The sequence below is a fragment of the Hemibagrus wyckioides genome, linkage group LG07 (assembly GCF_019097595.1).
Source record: "Hemibagrus wyckioides isolate EC202008001 linkage group LG07, SWU_Hwy_1.0, whole genome shotgun sequence".
Lineage (NCBI taxonomy): Eukaryota > Metazoa > Chordata > Actinopteri > Siluriformes > Bagridae > Hemibagrus > Hemibagrus wyckioides.
The window spans coordinates 20,918,902-20,933,539 of NC_080716.1; the positions used below are offsets into that span (position 1 = coordinate 20,918,902).

Here is a 14,638-nt window from a genome sequence, read left to right on the forward strand (position 1 = left end):
AGGTGTTATTTAACTACATTTGTTCATTAAAATTCCACTCTGTTACCTTCAACCATGTTAACAATTTAACATGTTTTTTTAATGGTTACATGTGCATTTCCTTATATTGTAAGTTGTAAAATTTGTTCATTTTTTTATCTTAGGTCACAATGCTTAGGGACACTGGGAACGAGGCAATAATACCCTCCGGATGCCAGTACATATTACATCACCATGCACATTCACCCAACAGGAAATTTAGTGTAACCCAGCTAATAGCTTGTTTTTAGATAATCAGAAAGAGGTAAATCAGTTAGAGGAAAATCAGAAATCTCAGAGAAAACCCATGTTTACAAGGATAAAACCTCACACAGACAGGAACTCAAGCTCAAGATCAATCTGGGAACTGAGGACCTGTGTGGTGACAATGCTACCCATTGCCTCCTTAAAGTTGGTAAAGCAAAATAAATGGTGCCGTAATCATGGAATCATATTAGAAGGAGTATGTGTGAAAATTTATTTTATTTTTTGGAGGTAGGGAGGATGTAAAACCCTGCCAGATAATGACACACAGCAGTGAGTGGGCAGCAGATTTCTCCGTTCATCCTTGAGACACTCTGACATTTACATGCCCTAATATTTCATGATTGAATTCTTGGGAAAAGAAAACAACCTCACCCTGTCTCATCCAATCTGATCTGGATCCAGCTTGTGGATTAAAAGCTACCTCCAACTATTGGCCGTGACGTCACAACATCCCGTTTAGCCCCCCCGTTTAGCCATCCACCGGGGGTGGATGCAGATAGGCGCGCGCTCTGAGTCGCGCCTCATCTTCAGTATTTAAGTGCGCTATTTCAGTTTGCCTGGGGTAGTTCCCTAGTGGCAGAAACTAAAGACAGAAGCGTGTCTCGTAGACTTTGTATTGCATTATTCCTTCAAGGACATCTGGAAAAGTAAAGTGCTTCCATTCAACTCCAACATGGCGAACTCAGGAGTGCAGCTGCTCGGGTTTTCCCTGTCTCTGGTGGGCATCATGGGGCTCATCATTGGCACAGTACTGCCGCAATGGAAAATGTCAGCCCATGTGGGAGACAGTATCATCACTGCTGTGGCTACTTACCAGGGCCTGTGGATGTCCTGCGCTTTCCAGAGCACCGGTCAACTCCAGTGCAAAATCTACGACTCCGTCCTGCAGCTAGACAGTAAGTATAACCAAGTAAAGGAACTTGAACATATCTTTGCTTTGCATTGAGTGTTATAGTGTTAGTGACAGTGTTATTTTAGTTATTGATGAAAAAGCGCTTTATCCTGGTCAGGGTCGTTGAGCGCGAGACGGATGGGATGGGATACCACTGCATCCCACTTAGGCTTGTTATAATCGCGTTGTCTGTTTTAGTTATTTAGTACGTTATTTAGTACGTAAGCTGTGCTTTCAGTAAATGTAAATTCAGTACAAATTTCAATACGAGTCGAAAAGTTTGAACACCTTTTGAAGGATCATGTGGAACTTTAAGTCTAGAAGTCTGGGCGCAGCATCATTTACCGTTAACTGCGTTTGTTTGCCTCATGGGTGCGTTACAAAAACGCAGTAACTCACTAATCAGTAGGGAAAAAAGTGGTGGAAAAAGGGAAAAAGACAGAGTGGACAAGGTGGGTGAGGTTAATGCACCTGTGGTGTTTGGACGCCTGTGTATTAATCTTCTACTGCAGGGGATTGCTGCTTGTTACATTGCTAGAGCCACATTGCTGTATCACTTCCCTCAGTGCTTGTCAGCTCAGCTCTTCTGACTATGGGAGCTTTGTATCAGCATACACTAAGCTTATTGTTGTGTCTGAAAGCACTGGGAGGTGCAAAAGTACATTATTACCATAGCTGGTTTATCTACTGAACTCAGATACCTTTAGGAAAACAAAGACAAGATATATGTAAACAAATATAATGAACTAAACTGCATCCTGTTTAAATATCCATAGATAGACCACTTGATAGACGTCTGGCATCGTTGCCGGCTGGTCACTTAGTTTCCATCGTCCTTATTACTTGTCTTATTACTTGTCTAAAATTCACGGATACATTTTTAAGACTATGTATTGGTTTGTTAATTCATTAGTTGCAGTAATTGAGAAACTGTTTCCTTTCTATCACCAGCTGGCAAAAATGGTCAACCAGTTTGTGCTTTGTATAAATAACGTCCAGGATTTCAGGACATCTGAACTTTAATTTAGATAGAATAAAATATTATTACATGACAGGATTGTGTCAGGTGATTTTATGGGTATTTATACTGGCAACAACAACCTCCAAAAACTTTCCAGACACACACACACACACATAGGAGGGCTCCTATCTTAAATCTGTTTTTATCACATCACTGTAGTAGAGCCCTAGGAAACAGAAGGCTATTGCTTTGTTAATAAGAATGCAGCGTCTCCACAACACCACTTCTTCCTGAAACAATAGCATTCAACCCCCTCACTCCTGCCAGTCTTATATAATTCCTCCCGCTCTCATCAATATCTATACGACTGGGAGAACTGGGCAGATGTTGAACTGGAAACTTGGGATGATGTCCAGTTTGAACCGGTTTAGGCTGCACCTGCCAGCAGGTTGAGTTAAGACTGAGGGAAGAGGGAGAATAGACGGGGGAGTAGGGAGGGTAGTTACTGGATTCCAGACTCAAGTATTTTCAGTGCCTGGCAAGAGAGCTTTTATTGTGCTGTAATGAATGATGCTAGAAAAGTCATTCTTTTGCTTCTTTACACCCATCCCCACCTCCCCCTTTTTTTAATGTGAATATACAGGGATTAACTGGTACAGACTGGTTCTGGGTGGGTAAAGCCCCCTCACACACATTCTCACACACAAACACGCACGCACACACATTCTCTGTTTTCCTTTATCCCATCCTGGATGCTGATTAGTGTATCCTACTAATTGTGCCTTTTATTGTTTGGCTGTTCACATAGAACAACATATTGCGTAGATGGTTCCTAGTAAATATGAAAAACATGTCCAAATGATCATGATGCATTTTCACTCATTCAATCACTTTCAGTAACTGCTTTATTTTGGCCAGGGTTGTGGTACTGTAGAGCCAGATCTATACTGGGAACACAATGGATCACACAGCACCATGCACACACACACACACACACACACACACACACATGATTCACACTCTTACACACTTATTCACACTTATGGGTGATTTATTATAACTAGTCCTAATACTTGTACTTTTTTAGTAACCTGAGCTCAGGATCAAACCAGGGACCCTGGAGTTACATGCTAGACCACTGAGCCACTTTAAGATCATTTTTTGATTCTTGACAGTATGGTTCTAAAGAGTTTGCAGTAGTTTTGCTGGCATGCTCGTAACATACAGTTTGTGTGTGTGTGTGTGTGTGTGTCTTAGGTTCTCTCCAGGCAACTCGTGCTCTAATGATAGTTGGCATCATCGTGTCGATTGCTGGACTGGGAGTTGCCTGTGTAGGTATGAAGTGCACCACATGTGGAGAAGACAATAAAGAGCGTAAAGCTCGCACTGCTATGACGGGTGGCATCATACTGCTCATCGGGGGTGAGTATGTTTCATATGTCTTTTCAAAAAAATGAAATGGATCATGTAACCTCAAAGCACAAATAAGAAGGCAGTAAAAATCAAGATTACAGTGTGTATTATTGGTATTGCACAAAATCTTGAAAGCATGTGTAGGACTGATTTTGATCTTTCTGCCAAAGGCTCTGCCACTTAGTACAAAGCTGTGCGTTCACATCGCGGCAGTCATAGAAGCTTACGATAAAAGGCGTCATTATAAAGAGGGTGTTTTGAAGCCGTGAAGTAAAACTGGTTGATGTGGGCATACGTGCAGTTTGCTGTATGACCCGTTTTTTTTTTCCACCTGCCTGCTTTTCTAAGTACTCTCTTTGTTCTGGTCACGCAGCTCTGAGCGCAATCGTTGCATGCTCTTGGTTTGCTCACAACGTGATCCGTGCTTTCTACAACCCCTTCACTCCAGTCAACACCAAGTAGGTTAATTCACTGAATCTTTTTTATTCTTTTTATTTTGTTTTATTTCAGTAGTAAAGTTGATGAATGGTCCGGAGTATGTTTAATACTGTGCAGAGGTCTTAGTCACATGTGATAAAAATCATAATATTATTATAATAATATGTAATAAGATTTAATATAAATTAAGCATAAAGAGTGGTAAGTGGGGGGGGGGTGTTATGTGAACAAATTCTCTTTGAATTGACACAAAAGTCAGTTCTTCTAGGTGTAGTTTTAGTGGGCACTTAGCTTCTAGATTGTTCCAAGTCTCTGTGTACTTTACAGTTATTGTAGGTGCGTATAAGGCGTGTGGATTTATAGTGATGTTATTTTTCTGTCTTCTTTTCCCCTCCTTTACCAGGTTTGAGTTCGGCTCAGCCATTTTCATTGCATGGGCTGGATCTTTTCTCGATGTTCTCGGCGGAGCTTTATTGGCGGCTTCTTGCCCTCAAAGCAAACAGGTGTCCAAGTACCCTAAAAACTCTGCTCGCACCACAAGCAGCAGCACCAAGGAGTACGTGTGAACGCTTTCAGAAGATCAGACAAGAACTGTATATGATAAACAAACCCTGTGAAAGCAAACAGGACTGAGCCTGATGGATTGAACTGAAGTAGGTGGAAAACATGGATAATCCATAGAGTAAGAATGGCAGAAGGTGCTGATTATAACTTACCGACTTCAGCATTCTAATATCCTACACTTATTGCAAAAACAAAGGTTTACACTTTATAATGGTGTAAAGGAACAGTTTTACTAGCTCTTTGAGTTCTTGCTTCTTGCACACTCTCTGGATTCCATCACTCTCCTTTTGAAAGATTAGCGTTGAGCCTGTTTCACACTGGATGCGTAAGCAAAGAAGTAGCAGCTCATATTCTTAAGCGTACATGTTAACAGGATAGAGCATTCACGCTGCACAGCAAGGCGGCTCGGCAACACGAAGCAGAGCTGAATCAGCAGTGTGGTGTGATCATTTAGGTGCTGAGTATGCTTTTGACACCGCATTTGTGGTCAAAATAAACGAGTCGACATGGGCAATGAGTCATTTTACCGTAAAAGCATATAAGTTATATCTACAGTGTCATACACATGACTTTATATAATCAAAAATGCACTATTTCCTGGTAGGTTTTTTAAAACTACAAGTCTAGCTTAAGTTGAAGATTTATTTTATTATATAATTGTCAAATATCATATAATTGTATCATATAAACATATAAAATATAGCTTATATGGTATGTGTGGGAGGAGGAACACTTTCACATCCACTTTCCATCATCCTTTTTCTAGAACAGATAAAGCATCACATATTATCAGAAGTGTTATGGCCTTTCTACTGTCTAGTACTTTACAGAAAACAGAGAATAATAATAGGTGGATAAAACAAAGTAAAGGTATATAAACTACTCCAACAAGCCTCTATGTGAATGTATGTGAAAGCACAATGGGTGTGAGTTCCTTCTGCTCTGCTTACGCATGTAGTGTGAAACCAGTGTAAGACGATGTGCTACCATCATGCTCACTAGAGGGCATTGTATGTCCGCGTATTGTTGTGTAAAGTACACAACTGCCCAGAAATGTGAATAACCAGAACCTTTTCACTGTCTTTCAGGAGAAATGGCGTATTCTCACTGGACAACCTAGAAATGTAATTTAACCCTATAGTTAAATTAAAGTAAGAGTAAAAGTAAAACATTTGTTTAAAACAAAGAGTTTGCTAAAAGCATGACCAACAAAGTACATATCTCAATCCTCCCCAAAACAGCATTTAAAAGTTACACAAGTGTTGTTTTACTGTTTATTTTGGGCTGACTTGGAGTTGTATTTGTCAGTCTTACAGATGTATTAATAGAAAAATGATTGTATTTAGTGGTGGTTTTTCTGGCGCTCCAGAGTATCAGCCTCGATGGCTGTTGTTGTTACAGTATTAATTTCTTAACCTCTTGGAAGTACAAGATTAACAGACTCGACTTCTGTCTCAGCTCAACCTTTATTTTAATATATAATGAATTTACATATAAACCTTGATAAAAACAGACTACAAGAATCGTGATGAGTATATAGACACACACAGAGTGAGACAAAACACAGAGCTTGACATATATAACATGACTAATAAATGACGGGCAAAATAGTACATATACATACAAGAATAGTGATACAAGAGCTAGTGGTGACCTGCTTATTTATAACTGTATTTGGCCTCCATCCAGAAGAGTTTCATTGGTTCGTAATTCCAGGTCTGGGAAACCCGTACTATGCACAATTTTGTAATTCCTCTTCTCGTAGCACACCTAATGCTGCTCATAAAGGGCTTGACTCAGATGTGTTGAGCACAGACATGACAAAAACACAGCAGTCATGACTGCAATAAGACAAAAAATACACTGATTTAGATGAGATCTAGTGGCTGAAGCTCTGTTAGATCACAACAAGGGACCAGGTGAAGTGAATAAATCAAGCACTTGGAGCTAGCACCTGTTCCTGCACTGTTCTGTTGAATGTTAATACAATGCTGTTTTGATATGTAAATATGATACATGTGCTTTTTTTTTTTGCCTCGTTATTGGTTTTCTAATGAAAAGATTTTACAGAACTAAAAGTGTTTATTTTACAGTTTCACAACCTTTGCCTACTCGAAATGGACAAAAATAACTAAATACACCCTAATATGAGTGAGTGTTAGAGGGCTAGAAACATATTCAGTGAGTCAGTGTGTTTCTGCACGTCTTCCACCAACTGATGTACTTTTACAGTAATTGTATAAAGTGATCTGTATAATCAAGTGTTCTTCTGTTGCAGAAAAGTACAGCCTCAGCAAGTGAGGTTACGACTCTCTGTGCTCAGTGATTTTTGTCTCTTCTCTTTTTTTTTTGTCTGTTTGTTTGTTTGTTTGTTTTGCTACGATTATGAATGCAAAATAAAATGTCCCAATACGAAATAAATACAAAATAAAGTTTGTATTGTTTATAACAATGCTGTAATGATTACTGATATGTATTAGTATGGGTCTTTGTCAAGTCAATCATTATATTTGATTCAATTTTATTTTATTTGCGGGCATTTTTTATTGTTGCAAAGCAGCTTTAGAGGAATATATAAATTCAGAATAAAAGTTATTAAGTTAAAAAAAATTTTTCAATGTATCCATAATGAGCAAATTATGAGGCAATGAGGCAATGGTGTCAAGGAAAAAGAAACTATGAGAAAGAAACCTTGAGAGAAACCAGACTCAGAAGAGAACCCATCCTCGTCTGGGTGACACCAGAAAGTGAAATTATATATCATTTCCTTTCTGTAACTGTAAAATATAAAGTAAACTGCAAGGTGTAACAAGGTTTTTAGTTTTCAAATAAATTCCTTTCTGCAAAGCCATCCATTGTTTAATAGCAGAGACCTGAGTGCAAAGCTGATTATATCCAATTATCTCTGTTTATCATGAGGAATTTATTGATTTCACCACCATAATATTCTACTTGAGCTGTTTCTGTACAGGCTTTGTATTTAACTGTATGATTTTGCTTATAGAGGGATAAACAGGGGGAGAGAGAGAGAGAGAGAGAGAGAGAGAGAGAGATCAGTTTGGTCATAAACTCATAATAGCATCTGATAATAAGCATACAATTTATAAAACCACAAAAATATCTCATATATATATATACATTTCTTCAGTCATGGAAGAAGTATGATGAGCACTGTGGATAGAAAATGTTAATAAATGAAACCCTAACATAATCCAAAGACTGTGTTATTGACTTAATGAACAGGACAGACAGATATGATAATCATGCATACTTTATTTTTCAAAAATGCAATTTGCAAATACAAAATGAAAATCAACCAGCAATTTCATGCAAGTCAATTATAATGCACAAACCACATATTAGCACAACCATAAAATTAGACCATTTTAGAGAGTAATTCGTTCGGATCGAAGGTGAAAAATCACTCCCTGCAAATACAACTGAACTGCTAAATATCCAGGGAGCAGAAAACATGCCAAAAGACCTCAGTTTCCAAGGTAACTGTGAATCTAAGCTAAGCAAATGGTGTGTTATAGACTTTCACAGAACACGTTTGTGAGAGTGGAGCAAACCTACCTTTGGTCTTTGTCCACTCAGTAAAGTGCTTTATTTTTTTTTAATATGAATATAGCCCTGTGCCTTTAGAAATCATTTTTCAATCTCAGTATCAAAATGCAGTGTGAACATAGAGGTAACAACAACAGAGTCAATGTCACAGCCACAAGATTAAAGTTACAAGTGCTGAACAAGCAATGATCACAGCAGAGCACTGAACAGTCAGCAGTCCTGAGATAAAAGATAAGAGAAAAATAAAGAGAGAGAGAGAGAGAGAGAGAGAGAGAGAGAGAGAGGGAGGGAGAGCTGATATTGTGTGTGCATTTGTATATAAATTATTCCACTTCATAACAGTTGTGTGCATTTTGTAATGTTTCAGAACTTGACGATTAATGATGTTGGCCACGATGCAGCTTTGGCACAATCCAGCATGCTTTAGGCAACAGGTGAGACACTGATGGAAAGAGGGAAGCTCCTGTTGTTGTTCATGATATCGTCCAAGTCTTCATCATCAATGTCCACTGTTTAACAAAAGCCAGAAGAAGAAAGAGATAAATCTATTAATTCATGACATTCATTCACATTACATGATTCAAAGTGGACAACTGCGGTTCGTCCTCTTTGTGTAAAAAGCCCCATGTTTCAAGTCTTATGACACAGCTATAAGACTTGAAATGGGACCTCTTACGCCAAGTCTAACCTTGAATCACAAATCTAGGTTTCACTGCTATGCAATTCATGTTGATGTAATCATATTCAGCAAACACCTTTCTTACTTTTAGATGGTAGCTTTACACTACAATCTACACTACATGTGCATGTAGTGCACATTTATCTTAACTGGAAGAAAAAACTTTGGACCACCACTTTGGAAAAGGTAGCCTACAGTTTAATACTTCTCTGTGTGTGTGTGTTTATGAACACAGACAGACATTTCAGGTATTTGGCAGACGCCCTTATCCAGAGCAACTTACATTTTATACAACTGAGCAATTGGGTGTTGGTGGCTTGGCTCAAGGGCCCAGCTCTGGCAGCTTTTATTGGACCTGGGATTCAAACTCACAACCTTCTGATCAGTAGTCCATCACCTTAATCACTAAGCTACCACATCCCATACATACATACATAGATAGACAGACAGATAGATAGACAGATAAATAGATAGATAGATAGATAGATAGATAGATAGATAGATAGATAGATAGATAGACAGACAGATAGATAGACAGATAGATAGATAGATAGATAGATAGATAGATAGATAGATAGATAGATAGATAGATAGATAGATAGATAGATAGATAGATACTCATCGACTACTAACCTCTCTTTGAACGGCCGATCTGGCCGAGTTTGGGGGCTCTGTGCATCCTGCGGGGGTTAGAGGCCAACTGTGCCCCGTGTCTGTCCCCTGCTCCGGGTCCGGGGCTGTAGGGCAGGACGGCGCTGGGTCTCAGCGCGCCTGCGTTCGGGATGAGCTCGGGCAAACCTGCACTTCCGTACATGACAGCGGCCGCGTCTATCTGCTCAAACTCACACGATCTCTTCATATATCTCCTTTTGTGTCCTGTAAGAGCTGGTCTTGTTGCTGTAGCAGTGCTGTGAGGTCGCTTTAAACCACCTGTGGATGTTAAATGCGGATTTAGCTGCGTGGGCGAAACGCTATCTTCTTAACACTCTAAACTACTCTCATCAACACCTCCTGGATTATACTCTAACACATTATCTGTGTGAACCGTCGAAACGGATCTGATAGGGTTACGATTCAGTTCGGGGTTTTTTTTGTAACCTTTTTAGCCTACGATGTGTCAAGTCGTGTTTCCTCGTGTTGATCTGTCAACACAAAGGCATACACACACACTCACTCACGCGCGCGCAGGTACCCGGGTTTCCGCCGGATCGATAAACACACCAATTTCACACAATTTCCTCGACGAGTCAGTGAAATACAGCCCCAAAACAGGACACTTACCCGTTTTATGTAAGTCCTAAACGACAGAAGTGCCTCTTTAACGCAGGTGAAACAACACGGCTGCTTGTTTTCTGTAAGCCGGAAGTAGGCTGTTTTACACGGACAGCTAATTGTGTCGTAACTCCTGCTTTGGGGATTTCCTTGGTCGTTTCTGTGCGCGTCACGGCGAGGGAAGGGCTTTCTGTGTGTGTGCATGTGTGTGTGTGTGTGTGTGTGTTAACCCTTTCTGAGGACCCAGTGATAGAATACAACGACAATATTGTCCTCACAGTCATTAGATTAGTGATTTTGCAAATTCATCTTAAAAATCCCAAACTAAAATATCTAATGAGGGTTAGATGTGTAGCTATTACAGAAGTCATTGAGTCAATGTGAGGTACTTAGAAAGATGGCAAAACACTGTGTGTGTGTGTGTGTGTGTGTGTGTGTGTAGGTGTACAGCACAGTGTCGAATCTTAGTAGTAGTGGTGGGAGGACAGTGTTCGCACATCGAGGCCACACAACCACATGCAAATATCATCCCACACTTATGTGGGCAGTGTAGGCTACTACATGAGTCATACAGAGTGGAGGTGTTTGCATAGCCCACACAAAAGAAAATAATGTCAGGCTGTACGCTCGGTCTAAACGTTTCAGGCCATTTTCATCTACGAAAGCTGACATTAAAGTGGAGTTTCAATATATAGATCACATATAGATCTAAAGGTCATTTAACGATTGATAAAAATGTCATCATCAGGATCCTAGCTCATCAGTAAATGCTGTCTGACCTAGCAGTTGAAGAACTGATAGCTGAAGCCTTCTCCAACTCTTTATTTACTATAATCTTTAATTTTCCTTTATAATTTTTAACATAGAAACACTTGCTCAGAGGAGGCAGAGTTTGACACACCACATATCCATCACTCCCACTTCTGAGTACTTTATGTAGAATGTCTAAAAGATCATTGTCTAGTAGAATGGATTTCTTACCTCAAATACTTGTTTTCTGCTGGGTTAAGTATGTCAGTATGTTCTTTCTGAATTATTACCAGACACAGAGAGATGGCTCACATAGATACTTCACTTTGTGTATATCTTACTTCAACAGTCTCTGAGTTACCAAACATTACTGTATGAGTAAGTGATTAGTATCAGTTAAATAATGACTAATATATAATTATGTCCTTCCCTAGGAGTTAATGATGATCTGAAATAGTATTGTAAAGTGAACACTGGCTAGTTAGTAGTAATTCTCCAGGAAAAAAGACTAATAATATATGTTATAATAAATATATAATATATATTTAATAATATAATAATAAATATATAAGAACAGGTGATGTTTTTCCAGTCTTCAGCTCTCCAGAGGCTACTTTCCTGTTCTTGACTGACAGTACTGTAACTCAGTGTTGTCTTCTGCTGTTGTAGCCTTTCTGCCTCAGTGTTTGACGTGTTATTTCACTTCCGACTGATCCTAAATCATCAGCAACAAGAGATGTAATAAATGCTAATGTCTAATAGTGTGTAATAAATGCATTCAGTAGTTTTGTTTTTATCAGGAAAACCTTCTGTGAGCTTTTTGTGAGTCTGAGCTTTATCTGGTTATCAAGTTTCTCCACATAAACATGTCAAATTTCTTCCTAAAGAACACCTACAATGCAAAAGGACTTGCACAAACAAGCAGCCTTGTTCAAATGGAGCTCGGTAAACTATTTCTGCGAAACTGCTTGCACAGCAGGAAGACATTCCTTGCAAATGACTGCCGTTCCCACATAAACGCTTGCTTTGCGCTCTATTACAGAAACATCTGAATTTGCTTGCCAGCGTCAAGTGCTTGGTGAACTACATTGACTCTAATTCTAAATAAGGCCATGTATAAATTACAGGCTTTTATAAAGTATGATAATCTGTTCACTTTAATATGTTGCTCATATATAAAATTTACTTTGCAAATCGTCTTGTCCGGAAAACCGTGAGGTAAAGGAGTTGTCTGAGTCACATCACGCTGGCGCTATGACGAACTGCAAAGAATTTGCAAGGGTAAACATGGTGAAGTTCAGGTGAAGGTAAACGCTTTTATATCCTGCCAAACTTTTTACATACGTTTTTTAAGTTTAAAGTGAGATGGTGAGAACTTTCATGAACAGCTTTTGTCGACATGATCAGTTGGTGTATGGCCACAGATTGTAATCAAACCTTAAAGAATTCAAATTTCACAATTTTGTTCTTGTTTGGCAATAGACAACAAATCTTTGTTCTCAGGCATCTCTACCAGTTTAAAGCATGTAAGGACCTGTAGAGACCAATTTGCCCTGACCAGTATGCAAACCTAATATCTGTTGTATTGTGTGAGTTAAGAGGGCAGGGAATGATAACAGATAGTGTAAGAGTATATAAGCAGAAGCAAGACCGCTCCACATTTATAACACAGTAGAACGACAAACAGCGAGGAATTGCAAACGATTACAGCTGAAAAAATGTCCAAGCTCATTGTGATGGCGGTCACCTTGGTCATCCTGGCCACCATCTTAAGCGTCAACTCAGGTAAACTACAAATCATTTTATTTTATATATACATATATGTGTACTCTTTCATGTGTAATAAGATGCTGTTTTATTGTCTGTAGATGTCATTTCATACTGAATTTTTTAAAAATTTCAATTAGTGTCTGATTTGACCTTTCAGAAACAGATCATCAAATGATTCACAGTAATCCACAACATCTGAGGTTAACCTTACCCAGTGAGCACCAACATGTAAACAGTATGTAAAAGGGACATCTAAAGGGAGTTCTCCCAATGCAACTATTTCAAAATAGTCGTATTAAAATATTTAGGATATATCATATAAAGATGCCTGAGGTGACCACCAAGGTGGACCCAAACCAACATGTTTTTATGTGTAGATTTAAGTCTGGTCCATTAATGGATGAATAATGCATAATCCATGAATGTCTATGATCAGCTAGTATTCACTGGATATATAAAGTTCCAGGTTTACATAGTAAGATGGCATATATATATCTAATTTTAACGTTATTATTTTTTTATATTTGTTAGCACAAAGATCTCCGAGGCAGACGTCAGAGATTCCTTGCACGTGCATATGTAAGCAAGCACTTTATTAATTTTTTTTAATGTCAAGGCTGATAACTACTATAATAATAGTTTTTTAGATCAAGTCCAGATCAGAAATCATGAATCATTCTCTCTTTGGCTCTCTAGTGCAAGGAAACCATATTACAGGTGTGAAGAGAAACTCCACTCATGTGACTCCTCTAAATGGACAAGGTAATTTACTTATCCCATATTCATTTTTTTATGTGAAAGTTCATTTGTATGGCTTTAATTATGGTTTTTAATCACAGTGTGTATTTTGGTATTCACCCAGGTGGCAGAAGAAAACCAGCTAAGACGACAGTTTTCGGTGTTTCCATCCCTGTTTAAAGTCCCTTAATCTCATTTCAAGGAGCATATTCAGGACAAAAAAAACATGCTGTGTAACTGTGTAGCTCTGTCTGCTGTGTAACTCTGCTTAATGTTTAACATTCAACTTAATCAATCTGGGGATATGTGTATTATTTATATGGAGCTGATCAAATAATTATCCAGACGCTGTCATTTTCATATATTTTGCAGTGTATTGAGACTTGGTCCCTTCTGAATGTCCTTTATATAAAACAGCTTTAAACATATTTTCATGGATTTCATGGATTTAAAATTTAAATATATTGTGCTATAATTACAGATGTTTTGATTAAACATATGATAAATGCCAAATAAAACATGCTTATCTCCTTTCTTTCATAAATTCCTAAACAGGATGTTGAGAAACACTGATATAGTGATTATAGAGATGATGTTTGTTTTTGCCTGATTCTAGCCAACACATATTCGTCACGTTTCTACACGTTTGTTTCCACATGGTTAAAAACACACTGCTTCAGAACCATGGCATTTCTCTCATGCATAATGATTTCTATCTGAAAGCATGATCAGTACAGCTCCTGGAGGCTTATGACGCTCTGACTGACCTCTATGTTTGTGTATTGTGTGAAGATGAGGAAATACTCTCACTCTATGGCTGTTTGAATGGTTGCATGTGAGCTTGAATGTTTAGAGCTGGTCGTTAAGAATTCAGCACGGCTTTATGGAAGAAAAGTCCATTAAAGCTCAATGAAGTGTGAAAAGGATCATATAGCCAAACCCGTTTCCACTCCATGTAGTCCATATATAGAAATAAAGCTGGAAGAGCAGCTCATTTAATATTCACTACCATGAGCAGATTTACATATGTAAATCTAAGAGCTAGGCTGCACATTTTCTGTCAAGGCCCTTTGAAAATTCTGTCACATATTACACCAGATATGGAGCAGGACTTGCTCTGATATAACTTTCACATATATAATATTTGTTTTTTGTTAATGAACGCAGGTTTTCTTGAGCTGTTAAAGGATTTTAAACCTTTCATTTCCAACCAAAAATCTAATAAATAGTTTAAACAAATTAAGCATACTTATTATTAGACATACAGTAAACTAAAATTTACAAATGTTTAGTTACTTTTAGTACTTTT

General features: G+C 38.4%; 2 protein-coding genes across 2 annotated transcripts; one reads left to right on the plus strand and one right to left on the minus strand.

The window, feature by feature from the left end:
* Positions 1-791: 791 nt before the first annotated feature.
* Positions 792-7,077, plus strand: cldn7a (claudin 7a). Its single transcript, XM_058394667.1, has 4 exons — positions 792-1,181; positions 3,396-3,560; positions 3,925-4,009; positions 4,393-7,077. Exons 1-4 carry the CDS (start codon positions 959-961, stop codon positions 4,553-4,555), a joined length of 636 nt encoding a protein of 211 aa, XP_058250650.1. The 5' UTR covers positions 792-958; the 3' UTR covers positions 4,556-7,077.
* A 731-nt stretch (positions 7,078-7,808) lies between these two features.
* Positions 7,809-10,237, minus strand: si:dkey-112a7.4 (calcium/calmodulin-dependent protein kinase II inhibitor 2). Its single transcript, XM_058394669.1, has 3 exons — positions 10,081-10,237; positions 9,433-9,729; positions 7,809-8,629 (listed from the first exon to the last, which is right to left on the minus strand). The coding sequence occupies exons 2-3, from the start codon at positions 9,656-9,658 to the stop codon at positions 8,544-8,546; spliced, it is 312 nt and encodes a 103-aa protein (XP_058250652.1). The 5' UTR covers positions 9,659-9,729; positions 10,081-10,237; the 3' UTR covers positions 7,809-8,543.
* Positions 10,238-14,638: the final 4,401 nt, after the last annotated feature.